Source organism: Vanellus vanellus (genome assembly GCF_965231255.1).
Source record: "Vanellus vanellus genome assembly, chromosome: 6".
NCBI classification, from domain to species: domain Eukaryota; kingdom Metazoa; phylum Chordata; class Aves; order Charadriiformes; family Charadriidae; genus Vanellus; species Vanellus vanellus.
In genome coordinates this window covers 36,787,324-36,811,672 of record NC_138911.1, presented here as the reverse complement: position 1 = coordinate 36,811,672, position 24,349 = coordinate 36,787,324, and the positions used below count along the sequence as shown (strand labels likewise).

General features: G+C 40.9%; 2 protein-coding genes across 2 annotated transcripts in view; both read left to right on the top strand.

Moving 5' to 3' along the window:
• Positions 1-2,457: 2,457 nt before the first annotated feature.
• On the top strand, positions 2,458-15,846 carry ARHGAP11A (Rho GTPase activating protein 11A; the record flags this gene model as incomplete). Its single annotated transcript, XM_082484980.1, has 11 exons — positions 2,458-2,589; positions 5,101-5,171; positions 5,496-5,592; positions 6,149-6,405; positions 6,942-7,096; positions 7,204-7,350; positions 9,778-9,945; positions 11,200-11,335; positions 11,690-11,798; positions 12,642-12,789; positions 13,192-15,846. 11 exons carry the CDS (start codon positions 2,458-2,460, stop codon positions 14,769-14,771), a joined length of 3,000 nt encoding a protein of 999 aa, XP_082341106.1. The 3' UTR covers positions 14,772-15,846.
• A 1,692-nt stretch (positions 15,847-17,538) lies between these two features.
• The window catches only part of SCG5 (secretogranin V), a gene marked incomplete at its 5' end in the record, with an annotated part of 33,070 nt that continues 26,259 nt past the window's right edge, over positions 17,539-24,349 (top strand). The window contains 2 exons of the mRNA XM_082484981.1: positions 17,539-17,589; positions 18,933-19,158. Coding sequence (XP_082341107.1) covers positions 17,539-17,589; positions 18,933-19,158 — 277 coding nt within the window. The remainder of the gene's footprint in view (positions 17,590-18,932; positions 19,159-24,349) is intronic.

The window sequence follows — 24,349 nt, the reverse complement described above, 5'->3', positions numbered from 1 at the left end:
TGACTTCTTTTTTAAAGCTCTCATTTCTGGAGTAGCTTCCAAAATTCACTAAATACCATGCTAAATGTAGGTGCTCATGTTTTTGTTTTTTTTTTTCTCCCAAAATGTAAACATATACCTAAATGTTACATGCTGGATGCAAAAAGGAGTGTAAGCCTGGGCCTCCTGATGACAAGAGTTATGCCATTTACTTCATTCAGGATGGCATTTCACCAATGCATTCTCAGATAGCATCTGAGAACTAGAATTATTTAAAATGCTAAAAGCTTGGCATGTCAATTCATAGACAATTCGGGGTGGGGGATGGGGGGTTGGGTTGGGGGGAGTAGCCAAATACCTGTTTATTTTTTCTAACTCAGTTTTGAAAGAGTGTAGTAGACTGGAGTTGGGATGCTACAACTGGTTCCAAAATTAGATGGCTAGCTCTTATTTACAAAGTAATTTTTTCTGCTCCAGTCTCTACCTGTAAATAAAGCAGAAATCTGTTAAAATAATCACCTAAAGGATATTAAAATATTTGACATATGTTTTGGAAAAAATTACTAGATAATACTGTGGCTTTAAATACCTCCTGCAAAATGTAAAGAGATTACCGCCATCACTTTTTGGGGAAAAAAATACAGCATATACTATCATCATGTGCTTTTTCTTATGTGAATACTGAACAGAAAATACTTGGCATGAAAATTTTCAATAAATTTATCAGATCACAGCTCCCTCTTGTGTAATTCATCATTACTACAGAAAACTAAGCTGGATAGAGATTTCTTAAACTAAATTCTATGATACCTATTTATTTTATTCCTTTACTTTTACTTTTCTCATCAGTGATATTTTAGGCTTTGGAATTCTGTATTTTCATGTAATTTCAATGCCAGAACAGATAATACTACTGACAGTAAGGCTGCATGAAAACTACATTTAGAGGAATATTACTTGCGCTCATTGACATGATTTTGACATTGATAATCAAAATCCTGAGGTTTTACTTAAGAAAATTCATGTCTCATCTGCTATTTATTATTGCTGCTAGGTCCTTCTTCCATGTAACTTTCTAGGTGTTTTTTTTCTATTTGGTAACTTTTGGAAAAACTCTAGTTATTCTCCTTTTGTTTTATTCTCTAGTTTTTGTGTCCTTAGGTGTTCAGAGCACCATAATGTGGTTATCATAATTCTGTGTCTAAGCTTTGTGGTTCACTTTCTCTCAGTGAAGTAAGACTCACTTTAGTACTAGTACCAGAGTACTAGTATGTATAAAGCAAACGCTAGAAAGCTTATTTTTGCTACAGCACTTACTTCTGACTCTACATGGAAAGACTGCATTTCATTAATTTGACTGTTATTAACACTTGAAGAGTTACCTTTGGAACAGAAACTTTAAAAAAAAAAAAAAAAACCACACATTCTTCCTATAACAAATTAGAGCAAAACCCCAAATAACCCTCCTGGAGGTGGTGTGTGAGGACACAGCATGGAATAGGTAAGCAACCCCAAATTTAGAAAGGACAAACAAACCCGATGCCAATGGTTTAACTGCCACTTAAATTGTGGGTTTGTCCGCAATAACGATGAATCATCATAGATGGATCTGCACAGACCAAAGCTCATGCAGGAGAAAGTGACATCGCTGACTAAAGTAAATCTTTTTCCTATCCCACTATACACCACCACTACACTCAAGTAAGGCTGACATCGTGTATTTCTTCCTCCTTGAAGAATTCCGTTTATTGCCAAAACTGCGATGGTTTACTCTTTTGAATTGACATTTACTTCCAAAGAAAGAAACAAGCGCTTATTTTCAAGGAAACAACGAACCAAACCAACAAGGTTTCGTTACCCAAACGCTGTTAACACCGCCCTGACTCTCGCTGGGGGTGAGGAGAAAGGAAACGTGGCCATCTTCGCCTTTGAGGACCCTCCCCCCGCTCGCTGCGCCCGGCTGCTGGCTCGCTCCGTCTCCCGCCGCCCAGAGACGCGGCAGCCCCCCCTGCAGCGCTCAGCCACCCCCGACAACCAGCCCCAGGAGCTCCCAGCAGCCGCCATCCACCCGTCCCCCACATCCCGCCCCCATAACACCCCGACACTGGCGGCCCGCGGGCAGGGCCCTTAGGTAACCAGCGCGATCGCCTGAAGGCGGCGCGCGGGGCCTTGGGAACGGCGGGAGGCCGAGAGGCGGAGCAGGAGGCAGGCGCTGCCGGGGCAGCCCCCTGCCGGCCGTTGGGTGGCTGGGGGCCTGATTTCGAACGGCAAGCGGCCCAATCAGAGGCGCGGGCGGGGTAGGGCGCTGGGTTTGAGCCAGGAGGTAACCGGCGGCGCGGGAGTGGAGCGGAGCCGGGCCGGGCTGGACCGGGTCTGGCGTTGGGAGGTGGCGATGGCGTTGAGCAGGGTCTGAGAAGGCGGTGGGTGGCTGAGGAGTGAGAGGTCGGGGAGGAAGCGGAGGCGGCGGCGGGTGCTAGGATGGCGGAACAGAGGCGAAGGCTGGTGCGGCTGGCGGTGCTGGAGGAGCTCCGGGCCTCTTACGGGATTAAGGTGAAGAGCGGGAGCTGCCTGGCGGCGGCGGCCAAGCAGCCGGGAACGGCGGGCGCGGAGGTAAGGCGGGCGGTAACGCTGCGGCGCTCACGGAGGGCACCCGACGGCCGAGCCAGGCCGCGGCGGGGTGCAGGGCGGCTGCCGCTGAGGCAGCAAGGCTTTACCCAGGCCCGGGAGCTGGTCCCCTGCCCCCGGTGAGGCCGGATGGCCACCGACTCTGGCACCGGTGCCGTCACCGTAACGCTGTTGCTCCTGGTAGGGCATAGCACACCCCCGCCGCCCCTTGGGGGGGAAACGTCTTGCTCCCCGCAATGGGGGAAAGTCGGGTTTTTTCCGTGCTCCGGGCGGTGGTCAGGAGCAGCTGTGTTGTGATTCGGTAAGACAACGGTTTAGTGATGCTGATTTCCCCCCCCCCCCTCCCGCCCGTTTAGGACCTGAATGTCGCAAGGCAGACCAGATGGTGAACGACCTGTGTTCCTCTTTTCCTTAATGTAGTTGGTGTTCTCTCAAACATGCATGCGTGCCTCTGGTCTGTGCAAGAGCTTTTTACACTTTGCTGTGCTTAATGTCGCTCCCTGTAGAATTTAAATCTTAGTCATTGTGTTATTTCTTGTAATACATAGCTACTGTCTAGTTTCTAAATGCTTTATTTCTTTTATTTTACTTGATTCCTTAGATTTTTTGTTTGAAGGGCTTTATTTGCATGGCTTCTAAGACGTGACTATGGGTATTTTGGTACAGACAGAACTGGCCTTGATTTGCCTGTGCTCTGAGAAATTAAATCTGTCCTGTCATCTTAAATACCTACGTTGAATTCGTTGAAGGAAAAGTGTGTTTTCTGTCTCAGGACTCTTATTTAAAACTAAAGTATCATGGTGGATGCCAGTTTATACATCGTTGAAGTCCATTTCAGAACACTGATCTGGTAGGCTCTAATTCATAAAACATGGACCACTATTGAGTCCTAAGCAAGATACCTGTGCAGCTGACATGGCACAGAACTGACCATTCTCAGAATGAGCTTTCTGTGAGGCTGAGAATATGTTATAATATAAGCCAAAGATGTTGTGAAAACACATGCTTGAGTTGGGTTGTTTGCAAAGGGAGAGCAAAAGTAAAGTTAGAATTAGCTTATTCCCCCTTGTCAGTATCAAGCATCTGGTTCTAGACTTTTTTTTTCCATTTGAAGGGAAAGTAATAAGAACTGTGAATAATAGAGGTATGTCATGATAAAAGATATCTATATAGCTGTCCGTAGTGCTTAAATTTTATACAAGGAAGAAAACATATTAGTAACTGAGCGAGGTAGGAAAACATGTAGAATAACTTTTTTTTTTTTTTTTTTGCCAGGGGGCATTCTATTTCTATTGTAATGGACCAGATGTAACTTTATTTTAAGAACTTCAATCACAATTTCTGATATTTCAAACAAAACCTAGTAAAGTGAGGATATCGGTTATGAATTTTAAATGTTGAATTACAAGCCACTGGAATTCTCTGTTGCATAATCTCATAAATAAAGAAAAACATCTTGGAGTTAATTTTCTTTCTGTACTTTTAGTAGCAACCTAGAATACAATGACAAATGTTGCTTTTCTTTCCTTATCATGTTATGCTTGTTTTCTGTTGGACAGATAGGCTCAAGATGGCCTAATGGGTTAGTTACTGATTAACTATTTCCCAACATGGTCAGCACTTTGAATTTAAGGTATAAATGACCAAGGGTTTGCATTAATCTCTGATAACGTGTTGGGCATGATCCCAGCCCTCTTCAGGTTGGGGGAGGGACGAGCTCGCATGTTCTGTAAATATAAATAGGAAAGAGTTGGGGCAAAGAAATGAAAGCGCAAGTTGTTACATTGAAATGTGGGCTTTTATAATTGAAACAACTGTGCAGTAACCTCAAACATTTTTAAAAAACACTGTAGTGTTTTTTACATCATCATCAGTGGTAATGACTGAAGAAATTGCCTGTTTTCTAATGTGTAACAGATAGTCTGATGTCTTGCTATAAGGCAATAGAGTTATAACAGTTTCTTAAATAGAAATGTTAAATATGAGAGTTCAGAACAGTTTTACAGACTGTTCTGTTGAGTTTAGTCCTCCCTGAAAGAGCAATCTTGAGTGCCTCAGATGAAGAAAAGAATTTTTTTTTTAAAAAAAGTTATTTCAAATTTGTTGTGTTGATTTTAAGAAAAATTTAAAAGGGATTTAGTCAATTTGAAATTGTAAGATGAGATTCCAGAGCGGTCTGTTTAGTATCGTTACTGATTTGGAGGCCTTACAGAAAAACTGACTCCTTGTAAAATAAAAAGTGACTGCAGAAAACCTTTCTATTCTTTCACAGCAGTCTAGGGTGTTACCTGTAACTAGAATCAGCAGATGCTCAGGTTATCTAGAGATGATAGTGCTTTTCCTGACAATACATCTTATCTGTGTTATCTGAAATACTTTGTTTTTTTGTCTTAACTACCCTTTTGTTTGTACTTTGTGGAATATGTGCTTTTCCGTAATATGTAGTTGGTAATCCTATCAAATTTTGAATGACATTAACTGAATTTTGTATTTTAGGGTAAAATCTTTGGAATATCTTTTCATGCGTTACCACAATCACTTGTGCCAGAATATGGTTATATTCCAAGGTAAATTAACATTGTATATTTAGATTTACGCTTACTTTGCTCTCTTTACAGTATTGAACTCTTGTCAGAAGAGGGAACATAATGTTTATTCCAGGCCCGCTAAAGCTTATGGGGGATAGAAGACTAGCTTCAGCTGGAGAAGGAGGGATGCAGAAGTTAGATGGGGAATTCAGAGCCACAGCTGTCATTCACTTGGATTTCTTTATACTTCTTGTAATTGGGGAGAACTATCCTACATATTAAGTTTTATGTATTTATCAGTTTTTGTGGAAAAAAACAAGCTTTATTCTTGATGTCAGAATTATTTTGCTGTTCTTTCCTCAGCTTCCTTGTTGATACTTGTGAATATTTGGAAGAACATGTTCATACTGAGGGACTCTTCAGAAAGTCTGGATCGCTTGTTCGTTTAAAAGCCTTAAAGGTATTCTCTAAAACATTTTTTATTTTTTTTTTTAATAAGCTGCGTTTTGCTCGATCTTCTGCATGTCTTAGTTTTTGGACTCTTCAGTCATATTTGAGTTGCAATATTGGAAGTAGACTGGTAACATTTTATGCTTTAGAAATGAGAGGAGATCTAGTCCAGAAACTGGTGAACTTCACCTTTTGGCGGCGGGTTGTGGTTTTGGGGTTTTTTAGGGGGGGAAATTTTTCAGCTTTTCAGATAGTGAGAATGCACTCGTGACTGAACAAACTTGTTAGCAGTTATGCAGAGTGGACAATGTGAGGACTTCTGTTTAGCAAAGTTCTCCCAGAAGGATGTGTCTGTGGGAAACCTGTAAATTAACACACGTGGTCTGACAACATCGACTGTGTCTTTTTGTAGATACTGTAGTTAGGTAAAACGTGACAAGGCTGAAACTAAAAATGGGGAAGATGTGGCTGTCTTTTCTGCTACAGGCTACAGGATTAATGCCTAAACTTAGAAATCTGATGGTATGTTGAAGACTGCAAATCATGTTTCTTATGAACAATTTCAGAGTAAACTGGATCAAGGTGAATACTGCCTCTCATCTGCACTGCCATGTGATGTTGCAGGGCTTCTTAAACAGTTCTTTAGAGAGCTGCCAGAACCCATCCTTCCACTTCACCTGCAGGAAGGCCTTTTCAAAGCTCAGCAGCTAGGAAATGAGAAGAAAACTGCAACGGTGTTGCTGTCATGTTTGATGGCTGACAGAACAATTGAAGCTTTGAGATACTTTTTCAACTTTCTGAGAACTGTGTCCCTAAGGTCAGTGTAAAGAGAGTGCTTGTAAACAGCACAGTTCCTTTAACGACTTCTCTGTCCAGGCAACTGCTGTACCTTTCTGTGAGTCATTTGCGACTTTAAACTTTCTTGTCTGCAGTTGTTCACTGGAATTCAGTCATGGTCTTTTCTTTCATAAATCCAAAGTGTTTTCTTTATTAAACCTTATTTTGCTTGAGACTTGACTTTGTTTCATTCTTACATAGCTGTATTCCTCATTCTTCTTTGGAAAGCAAAAGGAGTGACTGATAAAATTAACATAATCTAACTGATACCTTGCATTCCCCAAAACTAACCAGGGTCTATAACCTCTTGATTTCAAGAACATAGTCGTGTGGTTACCTAGTCTGGGGTGCATAAGTCTACACATTAATCTCAGTATGTGAGCACTCAAGTGAATGACCCCGTGTGTGTGTGTGTGGTTTGTTTTTTTTTTTAACTGCATTTGTCTTATTTGGTTTTTTCCTCTCTCCACTACTTGTGTCCTGATAATTTGTGTAAAACCATCTTTTCTTGTTAAGATCCAGTGAAAACAGAATGGATAGCAGTAATCTGGCAGTGATTTTTGCTCCCAACCTCTTGCACTCAAATGAAAATGAAAAGATGTCAGCCAGTACAGAAAAAAAAATTCGCTTGCAAGCTGCTGTTGTGCAAACACTTATTGATCATGCAGCAGAAATAGGTAAGTGATAAATGTTTATCAAAATGTCTTGTTGCACGTACTTGTATACAGCTTTTCTTTTCAACTTTTTAAATAACTTCAAAAAAAGTATTTCTCAACTAATTCAGGACAAGTACCAGAATTTATCTTGGAAAAGATTCCTGCAATGCTAGGTGTTGATACCTTTCAATCTACTCTCTCGCTGTGGGGCCACGAAGACAGTGAAAACGAATCTCCCAGTGAATGTAAGAAGAGGAGGCACCGAAGTGTTGGGGGTAGGTATGTTCTGTGAAAGTTTCAGTAACTGAAATTTTGAGCAACTGATATTTTGAGACTTCAGGTTTGCTGATCGAAGCACTTGCTTCTTCCACAAGCAGAATAGATGCCTGTGAAGTTTGTTAGGTTTGATTTGCAAAATCTATATAAGACTTCAGTAATTGCTTCACTTTATTGTATATTTACTCTGAGTTTATTCTGGTGTGTCTGTTGTCTACCGAAGAAGCTATTTTGCTTGTGTTTGTATTTGTGAAGCCACGCTAATGTTCCAGCTTTCTGTTGAGTCAACTTCAGATCCTGTTGCAGAACACTGAAAAAATAGATTTATTTTTTTTGTCTAGCTTTGAAATTATACTTGGACACTCAAAGACATTGCATGCTGTAAGTCAGGTCATGAGAAGGCAAGGTTATAAATGGCATGCGTGTTTTGAATTCAAGTAACTAATTTGTGTTTGGAAGTGTAACAATGAATTGAATATTATTGGATACTGTGTGCTCTGATGTCATGGATCTGTTTGGGTTGGGTTTTTTTTTTTCTTTTTCAGTTAACTGTTCAATAGGGTGAGGGGTCTTTTGACAAATATGAACAATCAAATGGTATGTTCTCTGTTCTTCTGCATCCTTTTTGAGGAAGTAATATGGAATACATATGCTTGACTTGATTCAAATCCACTATAATACTGATTTTATATCAATACAGAAAAGAATATGAGTATGTGTTTAGCTCAAACCTGGACTATTAAACCTGACAGCAATTGAAATTAAGGCTTTATTACTGTAGATGTTTAGCCAAGGCATAGGGGTTTTTTTGCTTAATATACTTTTCCACTCTGAAGAAGGAAGATCATTCTGGAGTTGCAAACTGATAAATAAATGTTTGTGAATGTTAAAATTCTGAGGAGAAGCAGTTAGAATTTGTTAATTCTGTGGAATACGTTCTGGTAGTAGGCAGCTTCTAATCTTTCTCCAGATGTAGTAAAACATAGTATTACTACACTTTATTTTCAAAGATGAGTTTTTTAAAAACTACCTGATATCTACCGAACACCATAAAAGTACTGCAGGCTTGTAGTTTGCTAAGCTTTGTTATGAACACATGAAAATACAACTGTAGGTTGCAATAGCACTTAATAAAAATACTTCCCTTTTACATTTTCAAAAGCAGGAAAATCAGTAAAACTTCATGCATATACTCTGCTGGGTTTAATTTTGCCTTTTAAAAGAAAACAATACCCCCAAAAAAACCACACAGTTCACAGAGGAGTTGTACGTTATTTCTGCAAGACCAAAATTTCATACTTCTATTTGGGCCTAACTTCAAAGCTCTAAGAGCTTTTCAGCTTCAAGATGACTGTACAGTAAAGTGAGAATGTCCGTGAGACTTTCTGTAGAAAGACTTCAATGGATCCTTTCTAGGTTTGCCTACAAGAAATCAGAAGGCGTATAACTTCATAATGACCAGTAGAATTTTCTACAAGAAACTTCTGTTGTCTGTGCATGATTTTTTTTTTTTTTTTTTGTAAGGAAAATAGAAATTTTCAGCTATTGTGAAAGCAACAAAAACTGTGTTGGTGAGAAGATCTGCACTGTAGTTTTCACATAAAACAACCATTTAAACTAATTTGTTTTATTTCTTTCTGAAAGAATACAAGTTAAACTTGAGTTGAAAACAGAGCAAGACAAACTTCATATTTAAATTTGATTGCTCGGTGTGTCTTGCATTTCAGATATTGTTAGTGGAGCATTGAATAAATTTAAATCTAACAGAACACCCTCCACTACACCTCAACAAGACAGAAGCGGTAGGTATTGGTGTATTTATGCTAAATAAAGCCCATGCAGTATCTTCTGGATTTGTCAACTATATTTCACAAGTTTTTTTTAACTGAACTAGAATATAGTCGAAGATAAATGATTATGTTTCAGTTGTTTAAAACTTTGAATATAGATACATATTTATTGAGGATACTGCATTTATTGTAGTTCTTGCAGCAGCTACAATCACTGCAGCAGTGAGCCACGTAGTTCTAGGATTGCACAACTGAACTCGTGCTTTTTATCTAATGCCCACTAAGGCTTCAGTGCAGCATTTTATCTTGGGAATGAACTTGCCAGGACTGAAGTTCTTTCACTCTGTCTCTTAAACTTACAGAAGATGACTATGCTCCCCCTGCCCTCTTCTAATACCTATATTATTTCATTATGTGGGGTTCTGGGTTTTCCTTTCTGGTGGTCGAACTTGTGAAAAAACAACAAAATAAGAAAACAAACTCTAAGCTATGCTGATTGCTTTGCCTGTTCAAAATGCATGCACTTTGTCTAAGCTTTTACAACAATTTTCTTTGAGTTTTAAAAAAACCCTAACAACTGCTTGTATTTTAGTAGACTCAACTTTTTAAGCTGTTACTTGGTTTTCTTAATTTCAGCCCTTTCATCGGTGACTCCAGTGGTTCTTACTCCAAGTACCAAACGTAAACTTCCAACTGATTGCTCTCAAGGCTTATCCAGCAAGAAGAGACGATCTTTTAAGCACAGTTTTGCTTTTGAATTGTTACCAAGTAGCATTTTTAACAGCAGCTCCACACCAGCCTCAGGTACAGTGCATTCATTTTTTCCTTGCTGCTTGAAGTGGTTGTTTATGGCTTTTAATTTAAAATGTAGTCTTTTGTTCTTTTTAGGCAGTCATTGATAATCTTCACTTAAGTGTTCCTTGTGCTACTTTCCTGTCTCAGTAAATAGTCTATGTTTATGTTCACTATTGACTGTCATGTTACATGGATTGAGCAAGAGCAAAATTCTGTTTCTTTTCTGTTACATTAATCTCTCAAATCTGCAATCCTGATGTCCTTTTATCTTTTTCAGTCCTCTGTATCACCTAGGTTATACTCACGTTTCTCTTAGCACACAAATCCATGAAGACTGCCTATGCTTCCAACCTTTTGAAACTTGTAGCCCTCTTCTGTCTCCTAAATACTCAAATAGCTGTTCTTAGCTCTATGTGAAAGGTAATTGTTGCTATTGTAAAGATTCTTTCTAGAATCCAATCACCTCTTGTTTTCTCTCAATGCTAAATAATCTCAAAATTCTATAGAAAAATTTTTACTTTTGTTTGCCAGTGCTTTAATACCACTTCATTCTACTAGAGTGCTTCAAACTGTCAGGCTCTTCTGCAAATCCTATTTCATTTTTGTTTGGTTCTTTAATGTGCTGCCAACTGAAGTTAGCCAATTTAGAAATTTCTTTTTACTCTGATTGGCTTGCCTGAAGATCAATTTTTTTCCTCAGTTGAATGGTATAAAACTTCTTGCTTTTGTTATTAAATCATTCCATGCTCACCATGAAATTCTTATTTCTATGAATAAGCAAACCAAAGCCATGACACTTCCTAAAGAGAGTAGTAATGCATCTATTTCATAAAAAAGTTACATAGTAGAACAGCAACTCTTTCATTTATTGTTCTGGCTAGGTATGTAAAAAGGCACACTGCAAATGTGCAGAATTAGACTGAATCTAATGTGCAAATTAAACCGAATCTAACTTTTCTTACTAAGCTTTTAAATTTGAGGAACTGATCTGATAATAGCAGTGTGGAAACTTAATTGAGGTAGTAGTATCAGTAGCGTGAGATTAATTGCGATCCAGCCTCTTCTATGGATGCTACAAGCTACAGCTTCATTTAATATTAAATAAAAGTGGAAGTCAAAGTATTTTCAAGACAGCACTCCACAAAATAAGCAAACAAATCTGTGCTGTTTGAAAACCTATTCTTTGTTGTACTAACTATTAAGTCTTTATCTGAAAAAATGTGACTATTTTAAGATCATGTAAATATGACTTTGTTCCTGTAGTTCAGTTTGAAGCAAGCCCTTGTGTGTCTTTTGAGTCATCGCAAACCTCGCTTTCTCCTTCAACTGGTGGTGAAATTCATCTGTCTAGTACAGGGAATAGAAGAAGTAAAAGACACGTGAGCAAAAAATTATACAGGTAATTTGCCTCAACTCTCAGAAATTAAAGATAAATTGGAAAGGTAGGTCTAGACCCCTTGACTATGACGTGTAAAATCTCAATCTGTCTTTAAAATGATCTTTTCTTGATGTCCAAAAAATTCCAAGTTTTTATAATGATCTTAAAATCACCAGATCTTCCAATGTGGCAAAATGGAGCCCTGAACAAAATAAGATCTGATATGGTAGCCTCCTGTGCCTATGAAAAACGCTTGGCAAGAAGGCAATAGAAGAAATAAAACTAGAGGAAATAACCATAAATAAGTGTCAGGATGTTTTCATTGCCCTCCTAAAGAGTTTTTTATCTGTCACTTCTTTCCCTCTGTCCTCCCAGGGCTGAATCAGGAAAGACAGGTTGCTTTTCTCCAAAGATTAGCCGAAAAGAAATGGTTCGTAGGTCGTTACGCTTGAAGTTTGGTTTGGGAAAAAGCAACAGAGAAATGGTGAGTATTCTGCTTGTAACACAGCCTTCTTGTTACTGTGCAAATTTTAATCCTAAGTTTTGGACACTGCTTTTCAGTAGCAGGAAGGACTTATTTGGTAATGGAGGGATCACAGCATAACTGGAACTGCTATCAAGTACAAGAAGCCCTAGCTTTATTTTCACAGCAGTAACTGATCAGCTTGTACTGGGTGGGGCTGGGATGGGGCAAGAGGCTGGGACAGGCGACAACTGGCCTGAATTGACCAAGAAATTATTCCATGCCATATAATGTCATGCTTACTGATAAAACTGGGGTGGGGGGAGTTTTTGCAAAATAGCCACTGTTCAGGGGCTGGCTGGGCATCAGTCTACTTGTTGTGAGTGATTGCTTTTGCATCACTTCTGGGTTTGAGGTGGGTGTGGGTTTTTTTGTTGTTTGTTTGGGGGGTTTTTTTGGTGTGTTTTTTTTTTTTTTTGTTTCCCCCCTCTTCCCTTTGCCTTTCCAATTCTCTCCCTCATCCTGCTGGGGAGTGGGGAGAGCGAGCAAGCGTCTGGATGGGAGCTTACCTGCCAGCTGGGGTCAACCCACCACACTTGTGATCAGTAGGTCTCACAGTTCCTGAAATTCTGATATTACAGAGCCTATGTGCAGAGTCACTATGTTCAGAGTGTGGTTAAGCCTCCCTTACTGCACGTGGCTTGTTCCCTACCTGGGACTACAGAGAATCAATGGGAGATGAAGTATGGCCAAGAAAAGGCTGCTGTGGCTGATATGCACAGCCTTTTCCTGGAGGTTCCTCTGTAAGTAAGATTCCAAATTGAAAGTCTATATGAAGCAATTAACACCTTTTGTTTGTTTAAGAATATTGTGTCAGGATGTGCGGTTGGTAATAGATCTGAAAATATTGGAAGGCGTCTTGCAAGTCAACAAGGTTTGGAAAGCAAAACTGAATGTGCAAAAAGAGATTTGCTCTTCAGCCCATGTCTCAGTGAAAAATTCCCAAAGAAAGGTAAGTATCTAACAATATATTAGATGGGGAAAAGTTTTGCTTTTGTGAAGCAAAAGTAACTTTATGCATAAAGTTATAAAAGCAATTGGATTAAAAGTGGTTCTAACTAGTGGACAAAAGTTACTTGAATGGTAGCGCCTCCTGGGGAAAAAGAATCGGTTTAGGACAGGCTTGTTGTGTTTCTGGTGTATTTTAGTAGTTCTCTTTTGTTAGTTAAGCAAGATGAGATGTGTGACTTCAGTTCTTAACATTATGATTTTTTTCCACATGTCAAACTTAAGGGAGTAATGGCAGCTTTAAACTCAGTGCTACTTTGATAATTAGGGGATTTTTAGCAAGAATTTTGCCTAAAATCATTAAAATCACAATATTGTTCTTAAACACTGTGATATTTATTTTAAGGTTCAAAGAATGTGAGCAAGTCAGAAGAAAACTTGCTAACTCCAAAATGTCAGGCTAAAACAGTTCACCGAATGTCATGGAATAGTCCTACTGTTACATATTCTCAGGCGATCAGCAGGAATGAGGGAATTCTGCCAGGAGATCCTGAAACGGGAATCGGTTCTTCAGAATCTGTTTTGATATTTGGAAAGCCACCAGTTGTGCCAGATGAATCCAAATCCACAACTGTAAACAAACAAGACAAGAGCTTAGAACTTTTGCTTTCTGAAGAGGAAAGTAATTCAACTGCGGAAACATTACTGAAAGTTAAGCAAGCCTTCTCTGCATCTGGAAGTAATCTTCACAGTTTGATAGGCGATACAAAATCTTCCCTCTCAGATGTAGCAGGTGAAACATTAAATGAAACTTTGTGTCTCACAGGGCTCAGTTTGGAGAAAGAATCCTTAGCTGAAGAAGTTTCTGAAAATCTAGCAAATACAAAATCCAGAGAGCTGTTGCACCAATTAAATCAATCTTACGCTATTGATAAACAGCAATCAAAAAAAGATGATAGTGAAGTTTTGGAGAAAAAAAACTTCAGAACTTCTATTGAGATTGACCTTCAGGTCCCAAACACAAATATAAAAAATGTAACAGAACTTCCTGTTCCTCTGGCCAGGGAAGAGAAATTGACTGTTCAGAACAGTTCATCAAAAGATGACTTAAACAAATTAGATTCCTTTGGGAGAAAAGAGGAAATAGAGTTAACACACCCACAAACAGCTGAAAACCGTACGGTAAAGTGCTGTAATTTGGAAGAAGATAATGCCAAGCTTTCCATGGCAGGGCAGCTTCCTACTTCGCAGTTGCCTAAATCACAAAATGAAGTAGGCAACCAATACTTGCAAGCTGAAAATTCTGATAAAACTTTAGCTAAAACGTCAACTGTTTCTGACCATGGAAAGGTTTCTGATCACATACAATGGTTCAACAAGCTTTCATTAAATGATTCAAGTTCTGCAAGCAAAGCTAAACTACCTCTTAAGTTTCAACGTACTCCTGTTAGACAGTCTGTAAGAAGAATTAATTCCTTATTGGAGGCTAACAGACGATCTGTAAGCTCACAGTCGCTTAAAGCAAGTGATGTTGGTTCACCGCTTGTCAAGTCTTTGAGCTATGATTCTGCACTCTTCTGCACAGAAAAGCCCTCAAAGAACTCCGTGGCTTTGCCACTCAGGAGTGAAGGTACATATGACCCAGTTTCTCTATCTCACAAGCAGCTAGAATTAACATCCAAATTGTGTTGCAGGCCATTAAATCCATCAGACAAGCCTGATGTTTCTGTCAGAACTGCTGGAATCCATGAACAGAAAGCAACTGTTCATCCATCCAAGTCTGTTCTAGAAGATCTAACCAACCACGAAACAGTGAAATCCAGTTTAAAAGTTAATGCAAATATAAATATTCCAGGTGCTGCCCCAGAAAAATCTTCAATCGCAAGAAGTGCTTCAGGAAAAGAAAGAATTCGTTATAGAGGATCTCCAAAGAATCCAATATCTAAAGTGAAACTGCTGCCAACTGCAAAACCAGTAGATTTGTAAGATCAAATATGATGGCTAAATGAGCTTACTGTAACTTGCTTAACCTTTGGAAAATCTAAATTTGTATGATTCTTTTTTTAGCTCTAATTATTTGGGGTTTTTTTGATTTATATTTTAACTGTACAAGTCATGGACTTGTACAAATAACAATTTGTTTTATGTTGAGGTCATCTTCATTTACTGAAACTCTTGTAAATGCCAGTCAGTTCATCCAAATGAGTTTGACTTCTAAAACAGAAATAACCTGTTTTTATAAATGTTTGTGTTAGATCTCATATTTGGTTATCTTAGTTTCTAAAAACATGCTGCATCACCCAAAACAATTTTTGCAGTATTTAGACCAAGTACCAAGTTTTAAAAAAATAAAATAAAAAAAAAATCTCAGACATCTAAAACTAACAGACATTTGAAAGAAACTGTCTTGATGCTGAGTATTGGCAGTTAAATTTATTTACTTCTTAGTTCTAAGTGTATTGTAGCACTACTTTGATATTTAATTTGGACCTTACACCAGTTCTACTTCATTTGAGACTATGGTTTTTATTTCTGTTGGAGTAAATTTGGAGCATATTTTCCTCATTGAGTAGGTAAATCAATTATATTTTGACATTTGTACACACACACTCTGGAGAATTATTAGAACACATGGAAAATAACCATGCAGTTTATTCAAGAAGTGAAAAGTCTTACAACTTAATCCAGTGATGTGTTCTGTAATAGGTACCAAGTGTTTTCAGTTGTGAGCATTAAAATGGTTTATCTTAATAAGAAAGGATGGGGTTAACTTATTTTTAGAGCAATAGAATAGTCTTAACTAGATGGTGCAGAAGCAGGTTTTAGATGCTGATAATGTTGCTAGTGACGAATGTAAGAAGCCATAGTGGGTTAAAAGTTGATTTGCACAAGCAAATGTTTACATCTTCTGGAATTAAAACTGTTTGTCTGTCATCAGTTGTAAAATTATTTAAAAGTAAACACTTGAAACTGTTCATTAGCTATCTGTATGTGCAAATTGCTTATTGGCAAAATGTAAGAGCTGTAAGCACTGGATACTTTTGGTTTTAATAAAACCATTTGTCCCTTTTCTGAGCCTATGCTTCTATAATGACTTAGAAATTTAGATTATGTTGTCATATGTGGACATCAAAAACGAGTAAGTCTCAAAAGCTGAAGTTAGAAGTGATTCTGTTCTGGTGGTCCTTTTTGTTCATCTTAGATACACATTGGTGATTCTCAGAACTAGCAAGAGGCGTGGTGCAATATAATTTAGCACGAGTGGGCTTCTAAACTTCATGAGTGATATGTTAATGAAAGGAATGGTTCTGCTTGCTTTCAGTTCCCTGCTTTCTTCCCCACACATCCATCAATTGATTCAGCTCAGTAGTCTGGTGGAGACCTCCTGCCCCCACCAGCCCCGCTGAGCTGCCTCAGTCTTGCTGGGTTATTGTTAAGCTCTACATTAGGGAAACGGCCTCGAGAGGATCTTAACAGGATTGCTTGGTGTTGGGGTTAAGTATTGGAAGCTTCAGTTTCATGAAATAAGGGAGCCAACATAACAGTTCACCACCATCCAAAGTGGAAGCTGCTTCTCCCTGGTCTCAGCTCTGTGCTCTGACCCCCCAGTAGGCTGAATGTGGGTATCAGAGCACCACAGTTTGTATCATTTCACCAAGATAAATAAGGCTCAGCAAAGCAACTGCCAGCTGTCATAGCTGATGCAAGGAGGTGGGAGATGGAAATAGAACAGAAGGAGATAAAGGCAATGTCACGAGGAAGAAAATAAGATGACGCCTTCAGTAACAGTGAGCTGTCACATCGATTCATGTTTGAAAGATCAAGACTTGAGATTTTTTTTCTGTCAACGTACCAAATATTTTGCAGGCTAATGTAGCTTTGGCAATGTGTCATGGATGGAGCAGTAAGCTATTTTTGATCATCAATGCAAGTTGGTCTTGAACCAGTAGACTTAAGGGTCAGAAATGGGAGATTTTGGTAGGGGCCTGACAAACCCCTAAACACCAGGGAAGATTGTCAAAGTTGTAGGCTCTGTTTCTAGAGGTTTTACAGAACAGGTTAGGCATGCATCTGTTTACGTAAAGTTGATCATGTTTTGTAGAAAGATAAGAAACACTAGATGCCCAATAGGGCTCCCCAGTGTTTAATCCTGCAAGTTACGGATGTATATGACGTACCAGAGACCAGCAAAAGAGAGTTATCTACACTTGAAATGTAGTTCCTGGAGCTGTTGTGGTTTATGGGGTATAATCTCAGAGTTTTTCTGTAGATAGTTATCCTAAAACCGAACACGTCACGCTCATGTCAGTAGCAGTGAAGACGTATTACGTAAAATAGCTTTTAGAAATTAGCATTTTGCCAAGTGCTATTAAATGATAGACTTCATTTAGCACCATCCTTTTACAGCTGTCTTTTTGTTAGCCTCTGCTATGGACAATGTGTACAGATTTGCTTAACCCAGAGACCTTTACTTGCAAGGGCTTGGAGACGGTTGCCATGTTGTTATCTTTTAAACCTGCACTTAGGCAACACTATCACTGATCATATTATTCCGGGGAGAGAAATCACAGCGGGAAGAGAGACGCAATCCTGGGAATATTTACCATCTTATTTCTATAACTGTTAATCCATCAATAACCTTCCGTTTATTTTTAGACTATTGTGTTTAGCTGGAAAGGGACATCTCGAATATCTCGCACGGGGAGGAGAAAGGGGGGGAGGGGGGACGAGGGGCCGCGGCTGCGCACGGAGGATGCGCACCCGCGGAGCGGCCGCACCCGCGGAGCTGCGCCGGCAGCGGGAGGTGAGCGCCGGGCTGGGGGGGGGGGGCTCCGTGCCGCTGCGGGGCTGCCCTGGGAAGGGGGTTACGGGCCGGGTTTCCATGGGAGCAGCGGGGGGCAGCGGGCTAACGGGGACTATTTTGTAGAAAACGGGATATTTCTCCCTCCCCCCCGCCCCCCCCCAAAAAAAACGGGCAAAAGGTGGCCCTGCTCGCGCGCGGCTCTCCCGGCAGAGGCTGACGGAGCGGAGGGGCGGCCTCTGGGGTTTATTTTTGGGGGGGGGCTGGGGGGGTAAGCGGTGGTGTGGGGGTGGTGGAGCCGCGCACAGGCGCAGCGGGGAATATTTCCGGCGTTGTGGGTTGGTTTGGTCTTTTTCGGTTGGGTTTGGTTTTTTTTTTTGTTTGGGTTATTTTTTTTTTTTTTTTTTTTTTTTTATTTTTCCAGCCATTTTTGCCTTAAAGACGCTTTCAGGTGCCTTTGCGCGGGGTGGTTGGAGCTCTGGAGCATCTTCGAACGTCTGGCGTGGGGAAATCGGGCAGCTGCGTGGGTTTTAAGGAAGACAAGGGGGATTTGAGGTTGTCTTTTTGTGTTTGTTTATTTAAGGGAGTGGAAGGCATTGTACTTGTGATGTGAGGGGGAAAGGAGCTTTCAGAACAAGCGTGCTGGTTAAAATTCAGCATCTCAAAGAGGACAGTAAGTGGTGCTTGGGTTTTGTTTGGTTGGTTTTTTTTTTTTTTTTTTCCCTTAATTAAACTGCACTGTGCGGCCATTTAGTGGAAGGTATTCAAGGGAACAAATGAAACAAACCTATTTGCTTCAGGTGGGGCAGATGATGCGTATGGAGTAGGGAGCCTCTCGTCTTCAGGTACAAATGAAAGATGCGGGTCCTTCAGCAGTTTCTAGTGATTTATTTTTCAGACAGTACAAGAGCAGAGCTTGGAAATACAGCTCCTGGCTGAGGAATGCTCTGCTTTTAGCCCAGAGCTTTATAAAAGAGCGTAATAAACATGGGGCGGGGGGGGAACGTATTTTCTCATTAATTTAAACAGCGGGTCCATTTTGTTTGTAGTGACTGTGGATGACCGTTGTGGGCAAACACAAATCGGGAAATTGATTTCTGCAGATTGCTACTTAATTTTGGGTTTGGTTTTTTTTTTTTTTAGAAGAGAAGAACCTATCCACCCTATTCCCCCCGCTTCTCCCCAACACTTCCCCCCACTCCCCCCAAGTTCTCAGCTTACCTGGAAGCTGTGGTAGTAAGCTGTGACGTGCAGTAGTAAGATCAGAAGTTATTTCTGGCATGCGGACTGGGCTTTTTTTCCACTGTTGTTTATAATTACATTCCTTTCTTTTTCACAGGGGACAGGTGGCTACCAGAATGACAACCACCTTGCGTTGTAACATGCTATTTCTGCTGGCGTTTGGATTGGCCTCGGCTTTTAGCCACAGCCCGAGGACCCCTGACAGGGTTTCTGAAGCGGATATTCAGAGGCTCCTCCATGGGGTTATGGAGCAATTGGGCATTGCCAGACCCCGAGTAGAATATCCAGCACACCAGGCTATGAATCTAGTTGGTCCGCAGAGCATTGAAGGTAGCTAATTTCTACTTTGAGTTATGATGAATGTATTAGTATCCTTTGGTAAGAATTATTGTTTTGCATATACGTGCAGAATATCCTGAGCTTAAAATCACGGACTTCTTCAACATGATTGTTTCCTGATCTTTGTTTTAAAATCATCATCCATCCTTCACCTTCCTTAATGTAATGATTTTGGCAGACGTAATGGTTTTTTTTTAATGTACAGGCTTTGTAGCAAAAGACATATTGTCTTTGAAGTGTCTGGTCTCTAGTACCTCAAAACAACGGGTTTACTAAATTCTTCCCCAATAGTGTGTATAAAATATATCATGTATATTTTTCACATGAAAAAAAACATGAGCTATACAGCCCAAATCTCATGGATTTTTTTGAAACATTTGCGGTCCAGAAGAGGTCAAATGTTTGTGGTGTCATGCAAGATAAAGGGAGAAACTTTATAAGGTGGGTGCAGAACCCCGTGCAGCCCTCCGTGGGACAGGACCAGTGCTGGGGCGCAGGGGGACGCCAGGGCTCCAGGGGTGGAAGGGACACAGGCGCTCCTCTCCCTCCATCTGCAAGTAGCACCTCGACACTGTGCTGCTGTGATGAAAGCTCTGGGCTCAGGTTTGGTTTTTTGGGCTGTGCTTCTGGTCTCGCTCTGTGTGAGTAAATTTTCCTTGGATCGGTCTTTTATAACTGTGTAAACCATCTGAAAAACCTGGCTCAAATGCTAGGCTGTTAGGATGATGTTGCAACGTATTGCGATTTGAATTGTAATAAACTGGGGCCAGTTCTGTTTAATATCTTTATCAATGGTCTGGATGAGGGAATCGAGTGCACCCTCAGTAAGTTCGTAGATGACACTAAGCTAGGTGGCGTGTTGATCTGCTTGAGGGTAGGATGGGTCTGCAGAGGGATCTGGACAGGCTGGACTGATGGGCTGAGGCCAATAGTATAAGGTTCAACAAGGCCACGTGCCGGGTCCTGCGCTTGGGCCACAACAACCCCATGCAGTGCCACAGGCTTGGGGAACAGTGGCTGGAAAGCTGCCTGGCAGAAAAGGACCTGGGGGTATTGGTGGATGGCCGGCTGAATGTGAGCCAGCAGTGTGCCCAGGTGGCCAAGAAGGCCAACAGCATCCTAGCCTGTATCAGGAATAGTGTGGTGAGCAGGACTAGGGAAGTGATCGTCCCCCTGTACTCGGCACTGGTGGGGCCCCACCTCGAGTACTGTGTTCAGGTGTTGGAGCATGTCCAGAGAAGGGCAACGAAGCTGGTGAGGGATCTGGAGGACGAGTCTTCTGAGGAACGACTGAGGGAACTGGGGATGTTTAGCCTGGAGAAGAGGAGGCTGAGGGGAGATCTTATCACCCTCTACAACTACGTGAAAGGAGGTTGTAGAGAGATGGGGGCTGACCTCTTCTCCCTGGTGACAAGTGATAGGATGAGAGGAAATGGGTTTAAGTTATGTCAGGGGAGGTTTAGATTGGATATTAGGAAAAATTTTTTCACTGAAAGGGTTATTAAACATTGGAATAGGCTGCCCAGGGAGGTGGTGGATTCACCATCCCTGGAGGTGTTTAAAAAAAGGGTAGATGTGGTACTCGGGGATGTGGTTTAGAAGTGGTTTTGTCAGGGTAGGTTAATGGTTGGACTTGATGATCTTAAACGTCCCTTCCAACCTCAGCGATTCTATGATTCTATGAAACTAGCTTTTTTTTTTGGGATTACAGCAAAAGGTAGAAGGTATGCAAGTCCGAATATTGTAGTTTATGTGAGAACATCAAAATGGAGCAGCAACTCTCAAAACAGTCCTATCATAATTAAACCAATTTGACACACTGTAGCGAGTCTTCACAGTTCATAACTCCCTGCCCTTTATTTTGTCCCCATTCAGATCTACAGACTGTACTAGCCAGAGAGATACAATTGCCATAATGCAGACCAAGGAGAAGTTTAAAGCAGAGTAGGCATTTCTACCAGATAATTGCAGACCTAAGTTTATATATTTTTTAAAGAAACTTGGATGGACATATGCCTTTCTGCAAACTTGAAAGACAGAGATTAGTCTTAAGGAGTAAAACTTGGTCTGTGCCCTTTCTTCCTCCTTTACGAGTGTTTGTATGTAGAGAAATTGGGACAGACTGGTAGAAGTGAGTAACTTTCCTCTCCATCTCCCCTTTTTCCCCAGAATATAGGGTTTTTTAAACCTTAGAAAAGATAAGCAAACCTGGATCTCTGACAACTATTTCATCTCAGCTTGCTGTTACTTTCTAATTAAAATGTCAGCAAAACCATATTAAGAATCTCTTCTTTTAAGTATTGAAACTTTTTTTGGTGCTTGTGAGACTCAAATAATACTAGTTTTCCAATCATTCATACAGTCTTCCACAAAAAGCAGTTTGGACAAACCTTTTTTTTTCTCCTCTTTATTTTCTTTTATTTTTTTCCCCTTTTAAAATAAAAATAACTTATGTGTATAGAACAGAGTGAAACTGAAAGATGATAAATCCAGTTTACTTATCATATTTAACATTCCCCTCTTGATCAGATGAGGATGAATCTCTTTATTCAAGTCTACCGCGGATATTTAACAGCCTATTGAGAAATTTCTGCAAAAGCAAAAAAGCCTTGAGAGGTGGACGCTATCGATCAGTGTAGAAATAGACACGAAAATCAGGCCCTCGTGTCAAACACTGCTTTTCAGAGTGTTTTGCGGTAATTTTTTCAGGTAGTAATCACTTGCTCTTTCTTTGATTTCTTGTGATGATACGTGTCAACCGATAGACAGATAGATAGATCTCTCTTAAATGTATCTGATTAGAAACTTCACCTTAAGAAAGAGTTTTGAAAGTGTTGGTTTCAGTTTCAAGATTAACATGGTCTTATGTCTATACTGCACGGTATTTTCTCGTACTGCGTTTTTAAAAAAGTACATATAATTCAGTAAATTTTCACCATGAGTATATCTTTAAATATAGACCATGAATTAAGGGTTAGCTAATCCAACAAAACTTGCATTTCATTCTGTACCAGTGATTTTAACTATTACATTGTGAAAGACTTATGAATTTAATATACCAATCACTAATCAGTTAGCAATGCTCTGTTTCATCCTCTTTGAATATTTGTTTTTGCGTAATTTGAGGGGAGAACCTGCACAATGGGTTTGGCTTTCTGTTAGGTGTCTACTTTGGAAATGGAACTGCTAAAATGGCGTGGTAAGACATTTATTCCAAGCAGTCTAGTTCTCTAAGAGATTGGCGTACATATTGTATCTGCCTGAAAAAACGCAGTATTCACCATTTTCCCCACAGTCTGCCCACTACTTGGGTATTGTCAGGGGCCTGACATTCCTGACCTCCCAGTGGTTCCAGTCAGCCAATGTTTTTGGAACAAAACAGAATAGGAACTGGATTCAAGCAAGGACCTTGTCCTCTGGCCAGGAATGAGGACAGGAGGCATTTGAACGAGGACTCCCACGAGGCATTGACCTGTTATGGGCAGATGAAGTGTAACGCTCAGTATAGTAAAAATATCATCAGCTTTCTGAACTGAGGGGTGTGGGGTGTTGGTTTGTTTTGGTTTGTTTTGGGGGGGAGGCTGGGATCTTATGCACATTTTGTGAAATTCCATCATGTGGTATGTAGAAACAGAATTTCTTCAGAGAAGGAAGCTCCATCTTCTCTGCTAAACAGACCAGCAGGTCAAGGGGGGTGATTCTTCCTCTCTACTCTACTACTCTGGTGAGACCCTACCTGGAGTACTGCATCCAGCTCTGGAGTCCACAACATAAGAAGGATGTGGACCTGTTGGAGTGGGTCCAGAGGAGGGTCACAAAGATGATCACGGAATCATGGAGTTTTCAGAGTTGGAAGGGACCTCTAGAGATCATCTAGTCCAACTCCCCTGCTAAAGCAGGATTGCCCAGAGCACATTACTCAGGACTGCATCCAGGCGGGTCTTGAAAATCTCCAGAGAAGGGGACTCCACAACCTCCCTGGGCAGCCTGTGCCAGTGCTCTGTCACCCTCACCGTAAAGAAGTTTTTCCGTGTATTTGAACAGAACTTCCTGTGTTCTAACTTGTGCCCATTGCCCCTCGTCCTGTCACTGGGAACCATTGAAAAGAGCCTGGCTCCATCCTCCTTCAACCCACCCTTTAGATACTTGTACGCCATAATAAGGTCTCCCCTCAGCCTTCTCTTCTCCAGGCTAAAGAGTCCCAGCTCTCTCAGCCTTTCCTCATAAGGCAGATGCTCCAAGCCCTTAATCATCTTAGTTGCCCTTCGCTGGACTCACTCCAGCAGTTCCCTGTCCCTCTTGAACTGGGGAGCCCGAAACTGGACACAGTATTCCAGTTGTGGCCTCACCAGTGCAGAGTAGAGGGGGAGAATGACCTCCCTCGACCTACTGGTCACACTCTTCCCTATGCAGCCCAGGATTCCATTGGCCTTTTTGGCAACAAGGGCACATAGATAATTTACTGTCTACTAGGACCCCCAGATCCTTCTCCTCAGAGCTACTTCCCAGCAGGTCCGCCCCTAACCTATACTGGTGCAGATCAGAGGGCTGGAGCGCCTCTCCTATGAGGAGAGGCTGAGAGAGTTGGGGTTGCTCAGCCTGGAGAAGAGAAGGCTCCGGGGAGATCTTATTGCGACCTTCCAGTACCTAAAGGGGGCCTACAGGAGAGCTGAGGAGGGACTTTTTACAAAGACATGTAGAGATAGGATGAAGGGGAATGTCTTCAAACTGGAAGAATGTAGATTTAGATTAGATATTAGGAAGAAGTTTTTCACTCTGAGGGTGGTGAGGCACTGGAACAGGTTGCCCAGAGAAGTTGTAGATGCCCCATCCCTGGAGGTGCTTAAAGCCAGGCTGGATGGGGCTTTGAGCATCCTGGTCTAGTGGGAAGTGTCCCTGCCTATGGCAGGGGGGTTTGGAACTAGATGATCTTCAAGGTCCCTTCCAACCTAAACCATTCTATGATTCTGTGACTTTCTGGAAGATGTTTCTGATGCTGGTGAGCTCTTACAGCTCGCTTGTGTCTCAGATACTTCTTGGCCACTGTGCAAGTAGGTGAACTGAGCAGCGCAAAAAACCGTGCCAAGGGCTGTAATGTTTAAGCAAAAAAAAAATCCTGTGCCTGTAGCACAGGTGTCGGCTGACAGGAGTATTGAGGAGGATTAAGAGAGGACTTGTGATT